The sequence below is a fragment of the Chanos chanos genome, chromosome 2 (genome assembly GCF_902362185.1).
Source record: "Chanos chanos chromosome 2, fChaCha1.1, whole genome shotgun sequence".
NCBI lineage: Eukaryota > Metazoa > Chordata > Actinopteri > Gonorynchiformes > Chanidae > Chanos > Chanos chanos.
Genome location: NC_044496.1, coordinates 24,677,573 through 24,690,454, shown reverse-complemented (window position 1 = coordinate 24,690,454; position 12,882 = coordinate 24,677,573). Strand labels below are relative to the sequence as shown.

At 40.8% G+C, this 12,882-nt stretch overlaps 1 protein-coding gene across 1 annotated transcript; it reads right to left on the bottom strand.

Annotated features, from left to right (window-relative positions):
* Positions 1-8,304: 8,304 nt before the first annotated feature.
* Positions 8,305-11,960, bottom strand: LOC115806188 (E3 ubiquitin/ISG15 ligase TRIM25-like). Its single transcript, XM_030766959.1, has 6 exons — positions 11,373-11,960; positions 10,934-11,029; positions 10,495-10,719; positions 10,198-10,366; positions 9,697-9,738; positions 8,305-8,837 (listed from the first exon to the last, which is right to left on the bottom strand). The coding sequence occupies exons 1-6, from the start codon at positions 11,958-11,960 to the stop codon at positions 8,305-8,307; spliced, it is 1,653 nt and encodes a 550-aa protein (XP_030622819.1).
* Positions 11,961-12,882: the final 922 nt, after the last annotated feature.

Here is a 12,882-nt window from a genome sequence, read left to right as displayed (position 1 = left end):
TCATTCCAATAAACTAAATATAGACTAAATATTGACCGGGTTATTACAGATGACTTCAAAGTAATATCCAGTTACTGTTGTAACTAACCAAAATTTATATAGCTCTAAGTTTTGCCAAGCGTCAGCCGATACCTTTTTGAACTGTCACAATCCAGCCTGGTCCTTCCACTGTCTAGCCATGTTTTCCCTCTCTCCCATTTGTGTCCTGTTCCTGGGTTCCACTCCATGTTTTTGCAGTCACACCGATCAGCAGCCTTCCCTCAACTCACCTGTTCACCATCTTCTCATTAGTCCGTGTTTAAAAGCCTTGTCTCACCCATTCAGCCCTTGCCAGATTATCTTGCCAGTCTTTGGAAGGTTCTCTCGTGATTTTTCATGAACTTTCTGATTCTTGCTCATGTTTTCTGACCTTTGCCTGCTTTCTGTGAGTACTGTCTTTGCCCTTTTTGTGTTCCTCTGACTATGGATTTTGGACTGATCTCTGGTGACTCTGGATTTCCCTTTTTGACTGCGAACACTGCCTGCTGTTTTCTGATTTGCTGAATTTTTGATCATTAAAATCACCTTTCTAAAGAATCTCTCAAGAGTCTGCTTCTGGGTCCATACACCACATCCCAGGCCTCTTAGGCCGTGACATGAACTCTCTTACAGTTAAATCTATTGATAAGAATGAAATGGAGTTTTGTGAAAAACCTTTCTCGCTTGAGGAGATTAAGAAAGCAGTCAATCTCTTAAAAAACAACAAATCACTACGTACTGATGGACTGACTTCAGAATTCTACAAATCATTTGCTAACGAGCTGGCCCCTTCTTTATTTGAAGTCTTTGCAGAATGTATAGAAAAAGAATGTCTCCCAACCACCATGACTCAAGGGTTGACGACTTTAATTCCCAAACCCAACAAAGACACATTATTTATTGACAGTTGGCGTCCAATTTGTCTGCACAATAATGATTGCAAGATATTTGCTCTACTATGGGCTAAAAGACTTAAGATGGTGTTAAACTCAGGTATTGAAGAAACACAGTCAGGTTTCATGACAAAAAGACATATTTTAAAATACAGCAGAATACTCCTGGGCATTCTGGATTACTCAGAATTGATTGATGATAATGGCTTCATTTTATTTTTAGACTTCTACAAAGCTTTCAATCCAGTGGAGCATCAGTTCATTTTACAAACTTTAAAGAAATTTGGCTTCGTTAATTATTTCTCTCCAGCTATTAAAACTCTCTGTGTGAAAGGTAATAGTTACATTAAACTAATGGGTGGTACATCCCCTAGATTTAATCTGTCTAGAGGCATGAGGCAGGGTTGCCCCACCTCCCCGTACATCTTCCTCCCAGTGGCCCAGCTTTTAGTAAACCATATTAAATCTTGTGCTGTGAAAAGTATCTCTCTCACTGGTAGAGAATTAATCATAACTCAGCTGGCAGATGACACCAACTATTTTTGCAAAATGAAAGCCAAATTCCTGTCGCCATTGAAGACATCAAGGAGTTCTAAAGGGTTTCTGGTCTGTTCTTGAATATAAATAAGTGTGAACTTGTGGCCATTAAGTAGTGCTCTAAATCTCTCCTTTATAATATTCCAATAAAAAATGAAGTACTATATTTAGAAATATTAATGACTACGGACCAGTAGAGGAGAATCTCCTTAAATTTTAGTCCTGTTATACAAAAAACTCAAAGAATATTAAACCAATGGCTCTCAAGGGATCTCTCATTAAGAGGTAGAGTATTAGTTACTAAGGTAGAGGGTATCTCTCAGTTGACATATGCAACTTTGGCTCTGCAACTTGATAACATGACACTAAAATAGATTGATAAAATGCTCTTCAATTTCATATGGGAAAACAGGACATCACTTGAAGAAAACAGTTCTCATGAATTCTTATGAAAATGGTGGGCTTATTTTTTTTAATTGCTACACATTAAATAATACTTGTAAGATAAATTGGCTGAAGCAATTTTTCAGAAACCCTACCTCCATTTGGAATATTATACCTCTCCATATATTATCTAAGCTGGGTGGCCTAAACTTTTTCCTTGTTTGTAACTATGATATTGATAGAGTCCCTGTAAAAATGCCTGCGTTTCATTGCTAGGCTTTCTTGTCATGGTCTCTCATCTACAAAAATAATTTTTCACCTCATAACTTTTTCATATGGAATAACAAGGGCATTTTATGTAAACACAAATGTCTCTTCATGGAACATTGGTTTCACAATAATACTGTGTTAGTAAATCAGTTATTTAATAGGGACAGTCTTCTCTTTACTTATGAGGAGTTTCTGTCATTTCATGATGTCCCTGTGACACCTGGGGATTATGGAAAAGTCTTTGGTGCAATACCCTGGAGTCTGTATGCTGTTTAAATCTCAGCCAAGGGTTATTGTCCAACAATTGTCCTTGTTATCTGAGACAGATGCTCCCATAGGTAAAAATTGTTTTTCCAGTTATTCTGGTAATAACAACAGATCAATAAGAGGTCTATTCAGGAGATATTACTACATTACCATATGTGATTTCATACAGGAATCAACTTGTGGATGATATGGTGTGGAAGAAGTTGTGGCTTCTACTTGATCAGTACTTAATCACCAATAAAGTTAAGGAAATTTCTTTTAAACTGATCCAACTAAAAACTATGTTAAAAAATGAAAAGAGACATTGATATGAATTGCAGTTTCTGTTATGGTTATCCAGAAACTGTTGTGCATATATTTTTGCATCGTCCAATTGTGAGGGATTTCTGGCAAAACCTATGTGCCTTTATTACTGAAAATATTGATGAAAGATTTATCTTACTTTAGAAGAGAGTATTGTTTGTTCTCCCAGAAAATAATACACAGGAAAACACTTGTGTGCATGATTAATTTTATTATTATAACGGCCAAATTTCACACATATAAATGTAATTTCACAGGTAAGAGACCCCTGTAGAAAAGAGTTCAAACAATACATTTGTTCAATTCAACACTCTCCAAAACAAAAAGCAATTAAAAGTGTAACTGCTTATTATGGCATTAAATTTTTTTATATAGATCCTTATTCCCCCCTAGCGTTAAACTATAATGTTAAAACGTGTGTTTTTTTTTCTTTCTTCTTTTTTCTTGTTATACAATGTGCTGCCTTTGTACTTATTGTGTTGTTATAAAAATAATAATAAAATATTATTGAAAAAAAGACGTACATAATCATTGTATGACTGATAAGTACTGGATCTCAAAGGTAAAGCTTCAAATGCAGACACACCATGAGTGCTGTGAGTGTGAGACGTCACCCAGAGACAGCAGAGTTTCATCCCCAGTAGTGTTTTTTGTATTTTTTAAGAGTTTACTTCCTGTAATACATCAGTGATGTTAGTGACCAGTGAGATGGAAAAAAGGGGAAAAAACAAAGAAACAAAAAACATCCAGTTTGTCTCAAGCGATAGAGAATGCCCGTAAACATCTCTGACACAGCACCTCCAATAAAAGCCAAATGGCTGCTTGGAGCATCGTCATGGAAACCAGGAGCGGCGGTAATTGGTTGGAAATGAACAGAAGGGTTGCTGAGGGTGGCTCTGAGGAAAGGAGAGGTTGGTCATAACAGGTCTCTCTGCAGAGAGTCCTTCCTTATAAAGACTTTAAACATCAATCAATGAGTCAGATCCTCCCTCCTTATTAAAAAATGTAAGTCATAGACCCGGAAACGAAAATAATAATATTTTATGAGCACAACTGCGTGAATGTGACTCACAATTCAGTCACAGTCTTTTTTTTTTAAACAGAAGTCCAATAAACCACATTTACCGTGGACAGTCTAGTTTGCACAACTGGAAGGAATTCAGTCAGGAGTGTGTCATAAAATGGTGGGTGTTAACCAGTATCAGTATTATGTTCAGAATTTACTGAATTCACAACAGTACTGTCATTCTAGGAAACAAAACTATTTCCCACTAAAAGCTCATTCAGTGTCATTTAGCTGTCTTTGATATTGCAATATTAACTGGATCTAAGCTGTGGACTCATACGTTGAAAATGACAAAGATTAAATCATTTATGTACACAACACGCCTGAGTGAAACAAAAACAATAATGTAATGTTTTTGAGTGATTTTGAGTGAGTATGTGATTAAGATCTTTTCATCGGTCTGGTCTCATGTCTTTCTTATTTGAATCTTTCTCCGTTTCCTGAGTAGCTGTTCACTATGTGCTGTAACACACAGCTCAATCTAGGTTACCTATTTAAAAAAACCAACACAGTCACTCCCTGCTCTGTGTCCCCATTAAAAACAGCAGCTGTGTTTTATCAGTACACCTTTCTGTAACTTCTCTCTTTCTCTCTCCCTCTGAACACACACACACACACGCACACACATTAATATGACTGGACTTTGACAAGTATGGTGAGTGTGAATGAGGAAGAGACAGTTAGAGGAGCCATGTTTAGGTTGAGTGAGTGAAATGTGTGTGTGTGTGTTTAGAGTTAGTGAAGGGGCTCATGCCCAGCTGTGGAAATGCCATCTGTTATCGTTCTAATGCAGCTAATCCCACAGGCAAAGCTACCAGGGATTTAGACCCCAAACACAAACTGAGGCACACATACATACACACTCTCACTCCAGGCTGTGCTGCTGCCATCCTCTACAGGGACAGCGATTCCAAGCCAAGGACAGGTTATGAGTGAGGTGACTCCAAATTAGGTCTGCTCTGAGTTTGGAAAAAAAAAGAAAAAGAGAAAAGAAAATGTGTGTGTGTGTGTGTGTGTGTGTGTGTGATGAGAGAGTGCAAGTGGTGTAAATGCACGCAAGAGATGGCAAAATGTGTATGCTACAATATTGTCTATTTATGTGAGACAGCACAGTGTATGTGATATGTCTTCATTCCCTGCCCCTTATCCCTCTCTCTCTCTCTCTCTCGCTCACACACGCGCACTGATTTGTACTATCTTCGGCACAGACCTCGCAGTGAACAGACAGAAGCAGATCCACCAGCCCACTCCACACTCTCCACTCCAGCACAGATCAGATTGAGAGCCAGAGCACACAGAAACAGAGAAAAGAAAGGATAAAGAAGAGGAGAAGAGGCACGGAAACCAAACTGATGAAGAGGGACAGCATGGGCTCGTCCAGTTTGATTTTACTCTTCCTCTCCATCTTCCTCTTCCTCGGAGTGAACAGGGGGCTCGCTACCCCTCTCACACCCAACCCACCTACGATGGAGAGCACCACCATCCCCAATGATCCCTGTGAGGGGAGACCCTGTCTGAATGGGGGTGTGTGTACCCCCCTGACACAGTCTGAGCAGAACCTTCACACCCTGTCAGAGTCCTGGGCTTACACCTGCAGCTGCAGCTCTGCCTTCACCGGACGCAATTGTGAGGTGAGCGACAGCCACAGGTGTGTGTGTGCGTGTGTTGTGTATGTTAATGTATGTGAGGGGTGTGCATGTTGCTAGCTCCTGAAATTTCAAAATATGCATAAGGAATGATTAATAAATTTGTTAACTGTGTGCGTGTGTGTGTGTGTGTGTGTGTGTGTGTGTGTGTGTGTGTCAGAGAGAGTATGTGACTGATGTGATGAACATGTGGTTGTGTTTCTTAATAACTCTATACCCCAAGTGCTCATGTGCTGTTAGCATGATGTGAAGATGGCTGCTTCATTGCTGTGGCAACAGATCAGCATAAGGAGGGCAGCTTGCTGTGTGAATCTGTGTGTGCGTGTGTGTGTGTGTGTGTGTGTGTGTGTGTTTGTGTGTGAGAATGGCCAGGATATACTACAGAAACACTGATAACATACTAAGAATAAGGTCAAAGCACTGAGGTTGTCTGTGGACGAGCTTGTTTCAGTTGTGTCCGCCGTGCCTATGTTGTGCTGCAGTGCTAATGCAGTTGGCTGATGTTAAAAACACCAACACCTGTGTCCTCATGGTAAGAGACATGAGAGAAAAACCAGCTATGTTTCAATTCATCAGCTCCCCCATAACATCACATGAAACTACCCTCTATGTATTCAGCAGAACTCTGTTACAAAGTTGTCACAAACATCTCACTGAAACAGTATCACAATACTGCATTGTTGCCATTTCCTGCCCGTGAACCGATTTCAAATGGCCTGCAAATCAGTGTTCTGTTTTGTATTCACATCTTGAATTCCAGGTGAGCCACAGTCCTCAAACAATATTTCAACTCTGTTGATGAGTGAGACAGCAGTACCTGACTGTTAGGGTCCTGCTCCTGGCTGTCAGCCATTCAGTCAATGTGTTAGTTAGCAACAATGGCCAACAGAAAGCACAGTAAAGTAAATAACAAAAACTGGCTGTTCAATCCTAAATGAATGGAAAAAATGTGTAATTATTTGATAATTTACTATCATTACTGTGTAATTACAACTACTGGGCCTGGACCTCCTATTATTGTCCAGGAGTGGCCCTGGGCCTCAACACTCTGAGTATCGGTGCACTGCTCTGTCATAACACATAACACAAACAGATGAACAAGGGTGGCAAAGCAATGGAAGAGTATAGCTGCTCTGTGACTGGGGAGGCCTCCAGATAAGACCGAGTAAAAATGCGGTCAATTCCGAGACGAGACCGAGACCGAGACCTTCGAAAAGTAGTCTCGAGACCGGTCTCGAGACCAAGACCGATCTCGAGTACTACAACACTGCTGTTCACAGAGGCTCACAGCGCTGCACATGCTAGATCTCTCCCGGGACTGTGTGATGATGTGAGACTCCAGGAATAGGTTGGAAAACAGTGGATTACAATACAGCCTGTGGTCCTGATGCAAGCTTTTTTTCTTCTAATTATTCCAACTTTATTTTATTGAGACATGCTTTATTGTTTTGGGTTATTTAAAATGTATCTTCATTTCTTCTTCTGTTAGGCGTGTTGCATTTTGGTGCCCCTTTTGACCTGGGTGTCACATTGCGCCTTTATCTCACAGTGAAGGCCAGCAGCTGTGTGGAGCCAGGCAGTCGCTTCAGTGACCCACAGTGCTCTGGGAAAGGGAAATGCATCACTCAACCATCAGTGGTAAGGGGCCTCTCTCTGTCTCTCTCTCTCTCTCTCTCTCTCTCTCTCTCTCCCCCGCTCCCTTATGTTATGTGTATAGATAGACAGACAGAGAGAGGGATATTGCGCTTCCATTGCAATCTTTCTGTAACTCAACCAAGGCAGTTGCATCTCTTGTTTCCTTCAGGACATTTGGGAGCTCATTTTGTGACATCAATGTCTCTCTCTCTCACTGTACACACACACTAATAATTACTTATTAGCCTGTTTCTCTAAGATGGCACGTGAAGGTGAGAGAGACTCGAAATGACTGACGTTAATGGATCAGCTGAGGGCAAACAGTCTGACAGTAATTGGTTAGACTGCCTTCATGGAGTGGCAGTGATTATACTGTGCAGGAAGTGTGGCTCTGTTTATTTGTGTTTTATGTTCTGTGTTAATGTGAAATGTTATACATGTAAACAGACTGTTGTATGTTGTATTGTTCAGGCGTATTCATATATGTGTTTGTAATAGAGTGTGTGTGTACAATAAGAACAATGTTGTGTGATAGGTTTTGAGGGAGATCGGTGCCTCTGAGCCCTGCAGGAACGGAGCCTCCTGTGCCAACACCCTGGAACGACCACTCTGCTTCTGCCCAGAGGGTATGTGTACACACACACATAGACACTCTCTATCCCTGTCTGTCTTGCTCTCACTCTGTTTCTCTCTCCCTACAATCACACATGCACACACGCATACACAAACGCACACACATAAACGTGCACACACACACACACACACACACACACACACTGCCTCTATCTGTCTCTCTCTCTCGCTCCCTCGCAAACATACACCCACACATTTTTAAAAATTATTTAGCCTCAGTTTGCTACATATTGTCAAAGTCAAAATACATTTTATTCCATTATTTTGACATATTCTGACATAATGACAAGGTAAAGTGATTTAGCAGGAAGAGGAAAAATATACCATTTTCCATTATACCATTATATACCATATAAAACACAAGTAATTTGAATCATACAATTATTTTCAGCCTCCAGGAAAAACATTTTGTGTGAAAATGTATATAAATGAATTAACAGTAAGAACCAGTATGGTGGTACCTGAAACATTCAGCCTGTAACAGTTGAATCAGCCATCCCATAATAACATCCCTCAGTTTCTGTCTCTTTACTCTATATGGTTTTTAACAAGTTTATATAGAAATGTGACTCTGTACAGAACTGTAACAATTCATCACAATTACTGTGTATGGAGTGGTTTTAACATATCTGCACACACAGTTATTGTAATCTCACTGTAAGTCACAAATCTTCACTGATGAGCCATAATCATAAAACCAAAACCCAGGATAAAGGGGTTTAGTGAATGTGGTCTGGACTCTGTGTAGGAGGGTCACTCTGTCAGAGACACTGTAGAAGGACAGAGTTCCTGCACTATAATCCACATAGACTCCTATTCTGGAGGTGCTGCAGACTGCAGGGATTTCAATAGATGTATTATTGTGCCAGAATGAGTACGAGTCATTACGGTAATCCAGTCTCCAGGACTGGTCATTACATCCAAATTTACTCTCTTTACCTGTGCCTTTTCTCTTGATGTCTTTATATGAAATTGCTATGTAAACGCTAGGCCCAGTCCACTCAACTTCCCAGTAACACCGTTTAGACACACTCTCTCTGCACAGCACCTGTGCCCATGTTTCAAATCTCTCTGGGTGATCAGGATATGACTGGAACTGCCTAGTCGCTGTAGCCTTAGTGTTCCCCTCAGACAGCTGTAGTTTTCTGTGTGCCGTGTTGGGATCAAGTGTGAGTCGGCAGGAATCTGATGGAGTTTAAAAACAGTGAATATTACAGTGTTCAGATATTACTGACCAAGCATTCAAATGAAAAAGCCTAATTTCATGACCATTGTCTGTAATATGATGAATTCACATGAGCAGAGTGTGATGTGGTAGAGTTTGGTTGGTTTAGAACAGGATGAGCTGTGAGTTCTCAAGGCTCAGACATTAAGACTGTATTCTCGCTTATCCTGATTAGGGTCACGGGGGTGCTGGAGCCTATCCCAGCGCTCATAGGGCGAAAGGCGGGGAAACACCCTGGACAGGTTGCTGTGAGGTGACAGTGCTACCCACTGCGCCACCGTGCCACTCTAAGACTGTATTGGCATTGTATAATCACATAAATGTACTAAACAGACCCTAAAAACACATACCCAAAACAAACTCAGACAGGAATCTGATTCATATGTATATGATCAGATGTATAATTATCATAGCCACATTCATAGCAAATACCACAGGTATGAAAGATCATGGCATTAGATGTGTCAGTCAGGATTATTTACACATCAGCACTGAGTGAGACAATACAGCTGAACCACTATGTGTGAACTGGAGACTGGTGTGTCATATTTGCGCTGATTTGCTTCTGATTTTAAGTGGAAACATGTTTATGAAATGAAGGATAACTGTATTGCTCTGTATCAGTGTGCATCAGTTTGGTTTCTGTCTGATTGTCTTATTTTCTGTGATTGAATCTTGAGTTCTGTTAGCAAGGATATTACTCAGATGGTGATATCACACTTCTCCTATGTATTTCAATGTATTCAGGTATGTAGCTGGTGACGGAGGTGTGTGTGTGTGTGTGTGCATGTGTGCACTTGTGTGCATATAGGAACTCACATTTTAAGAAGTCTTTAGGTTGAATGACATCAACAGCTCGTACTGCAGAGATAAACACACAGAGGTTTTCCCCTAATTAGCTTAGAACTTATAGAATCTCACGAAATACAGTATCCACAGTTTTACAAAAAAGGTAAAAGGTAAGCTCCCTTCTTCTTCTAATATGCCATTTCCAGTTACCCGTGATTTAACAAGTCTGCCATCCCACGGTAGTTGCCTCAGTTAAAGTGAGGTTTGCATAGTCTCCCCCATTGTGTTGGAAGCCAGTTACACAGTTTCCCATATTGTGTCATGCAATGTAATATACTTAGATAAAAGCCCTGTTTGTCTGATTCTGCCTGCAACAACAGAGAAGTCTAACTATCAGTGACCACGGCTGAGTGAGAGAGGGAGAGGGACTCTGACTGTGTCATATCTAGTGAACATAACCAACTGTGTTCTCATAGACTCTGGACCACAACTGACAACTGTTGCGCAGGTGACCACACATATTTCACAAACCTTCTCCTTTTATCGTAATGATGTCCTGGTGGCAGAGATTATCCAGGTGTTCTTTCAGTTTAGTGATGTGATCGATGACTTTCTCATAAGTGAAGCGTGGATTAATGGTGATCCTGGACAAATCCTGACATTCAGTAGAACCACAGGCAGACTGGAAAGCCTGTACCAGAGGGGGCAAAAAACAGAGATGGAGCTCAAACACACAAGGACAGTTTAGAGCAGTCATGAAAACTTTTTGAGAGATGGCTCTTTTTAAAACATGGTCACAGAGACAATATTACCTGGATGGATGTGATCCTGGATGTGATCCTCTGTGTGTGAAAACTGCTCTAAATCTGTGTTTTTCTTCCTCAGATCAGCAATCTCCTGCTCCAGTTGCTTTAGGTATCTTTCAGTCTGATTCACTGCAGCCTTTTCCTGAGCTCTGATCAGCTCTGTCACCTCAGAGCGTTTCCTCTCAATAGAGGAGATCAGCTCAGTAAAGATCCTCTCACTGTCCTCCACTGCTGCTTGTGCAGACTTCTGTTCATAGACAATAAGAAAAGAGAGGGGTCCCTATGAGGCAGCTCACATACACACTCTTATGTGGAGTCCAGACAGAGCAAAGAGGGTAAACAAAGACTCCCAACACAGTCCCTCTCAGAGCTTGAGTGGGGAACAGCCTTGACTGAACTCTGAAGATGTCTGAAACAGCTCTCCTAACCAGCTGTTCTCTTCTCCTCTAACTGATACTTACCTTGTGAGATACTAAAGCCTCTCTCAGTTCCTGAAGCCTCTTCTCTCCCTCCTGGATTCTCTGCCTGAGTTTGCGTTGTGTGTCCCCAAAACTTTTCTGTGACCAAACAATGAAATTTCATCCTTAGCAAAAACACAGTTTACTGTCAGAGTAGTTCAGTGTCAGTACAAAACAACTTAAACCTGAGGCAGATTTGATCTTAATGTTTTACAGTCCCGCGATATTGGTGTTGGCTGGCCAATGTCTACTTTCTGTTGCCACTTTCTTTTCACTTTAAGATGAAGACTGTGTTATGTAGTGCATTTTCAATTTTGTTATAGAAATTTCAAATTTACTCATTGAATTCACGTTAACATTTAACATTACACGCTTAACAGTATTTCCGTAAGAAATGTTTGAATGAGTAAATATGACCCGACCAGAGAAAAAGGCTACTTACCTGCTTCTCGGCCCTCTCTGCTGCAGCAGACTCTGTATCATGGCTCTTGTGTTTCTCCAGCGTACACAGCATACAAATGCATTGCTGGTCAGTGCGACAATAAACCTCCAGTAGTTTGTCATGCTCAGAGCAGATCTGTTCCCGTAGCTGGGCTGAAGCCTTGACGAGTTTGTGTTTCTTGAAAGCAGGAGATTCATAATGAGGCTGGACGTGGGTTTCACAGTAAGAGGCCAAACACATGAGACAGGACTTGATAGCTTTGAGTTTTCTTTCAGAGCAGCAATCACACGCCACATCTCCAGGTCCAGCATAATCATGAACTGATGTTGAAGTCTGGAGTCTTGTCTGTTTAAATTTCTCCACTAATTCAGCAAGCATAGTGTTTCTGTAGAGAACAGGTCTTGGGTTGAAAATTCGCCTGCATTGTGGGCAGCTGTAAACTCCCTTTTGATCACACCCATCCCAGCAGCCCTCAATACAGCCCATACAGTAATTATGTCCGCATGGAATAGTGACTGGATCCCTCAGTTGATCCAGACAGATAGAGCAGCTTAAAAGTTTTTGTTCTTTTGACAAAACGTCTGCCATTTTACCTCTCTGAAAGACAGACAGCAGTGAGCAGAAATCAGTTTCGTTTTCTCAGACACTGTATGTGGATGCCAGATAAGGAGTGGCTACTTTTCAGACTTCCTGGTTTAGGATCTGCTGGGTAAGTTCATGCTGATCAGTATTTGTGCAGCTCCTCTCCTGAACTGCTGTCACTCTGTGATCTCAGTTTTTCCCCCAAAAGAAGAACATAAATTTGTTTGTTTGGTGTTGTCAAAGACAGACAAATATATATGTTGTTTCAATGGTGCCCTTGACACAGTATGACTTTCATGGACATTTACCATTATATTGTGGAGAAATTGTGTGTGCTTTACTCTGGCAACCATGGTAAACTTCTTAACCTGTTAAAATGTTTTCTGTTTCTGTTACCTCTCTACACATTACAAATATTCACTCATTTCAGACTGTAAGGTTCAAATGCACTCTGCATGAGATCCTTAGGCAAAATTTATTTTAAAGTATAGTTGCAGTAGATGTGCACTCTGTGCTAGTCAGTTACTGTATGTGATTAACTAGGGTCCAGGTGGAACCCAAACTAACTCATTATTCTAAAATAGCCCAGACTGGATCCACTCATAGTCATGGACCCACCCATTGACACTGAAGTCTGCAAAAGCAGTTTCAAATAATCAACACACATAATTAAATCTTATCTCCCAAGTATATTGTACCTTCCTATCTATCTCTGTCTGTCTCTCTCTCTGCATTTTTGGCCTGATTCAACTGCAATCCCATATCTTAAACTGTGTCACTGCATAACCTATATTTAACTTCTCCTAGTTGTTTCAATTAATCCTGGAGACCTTAAAACCCTCTCTGTATCCCTGAAGGTGCAACAACACCAAACAGATGTCTGTTTCATTATTTGCAATAGTTAGACAGACAGCTAACAGCTTGCAAA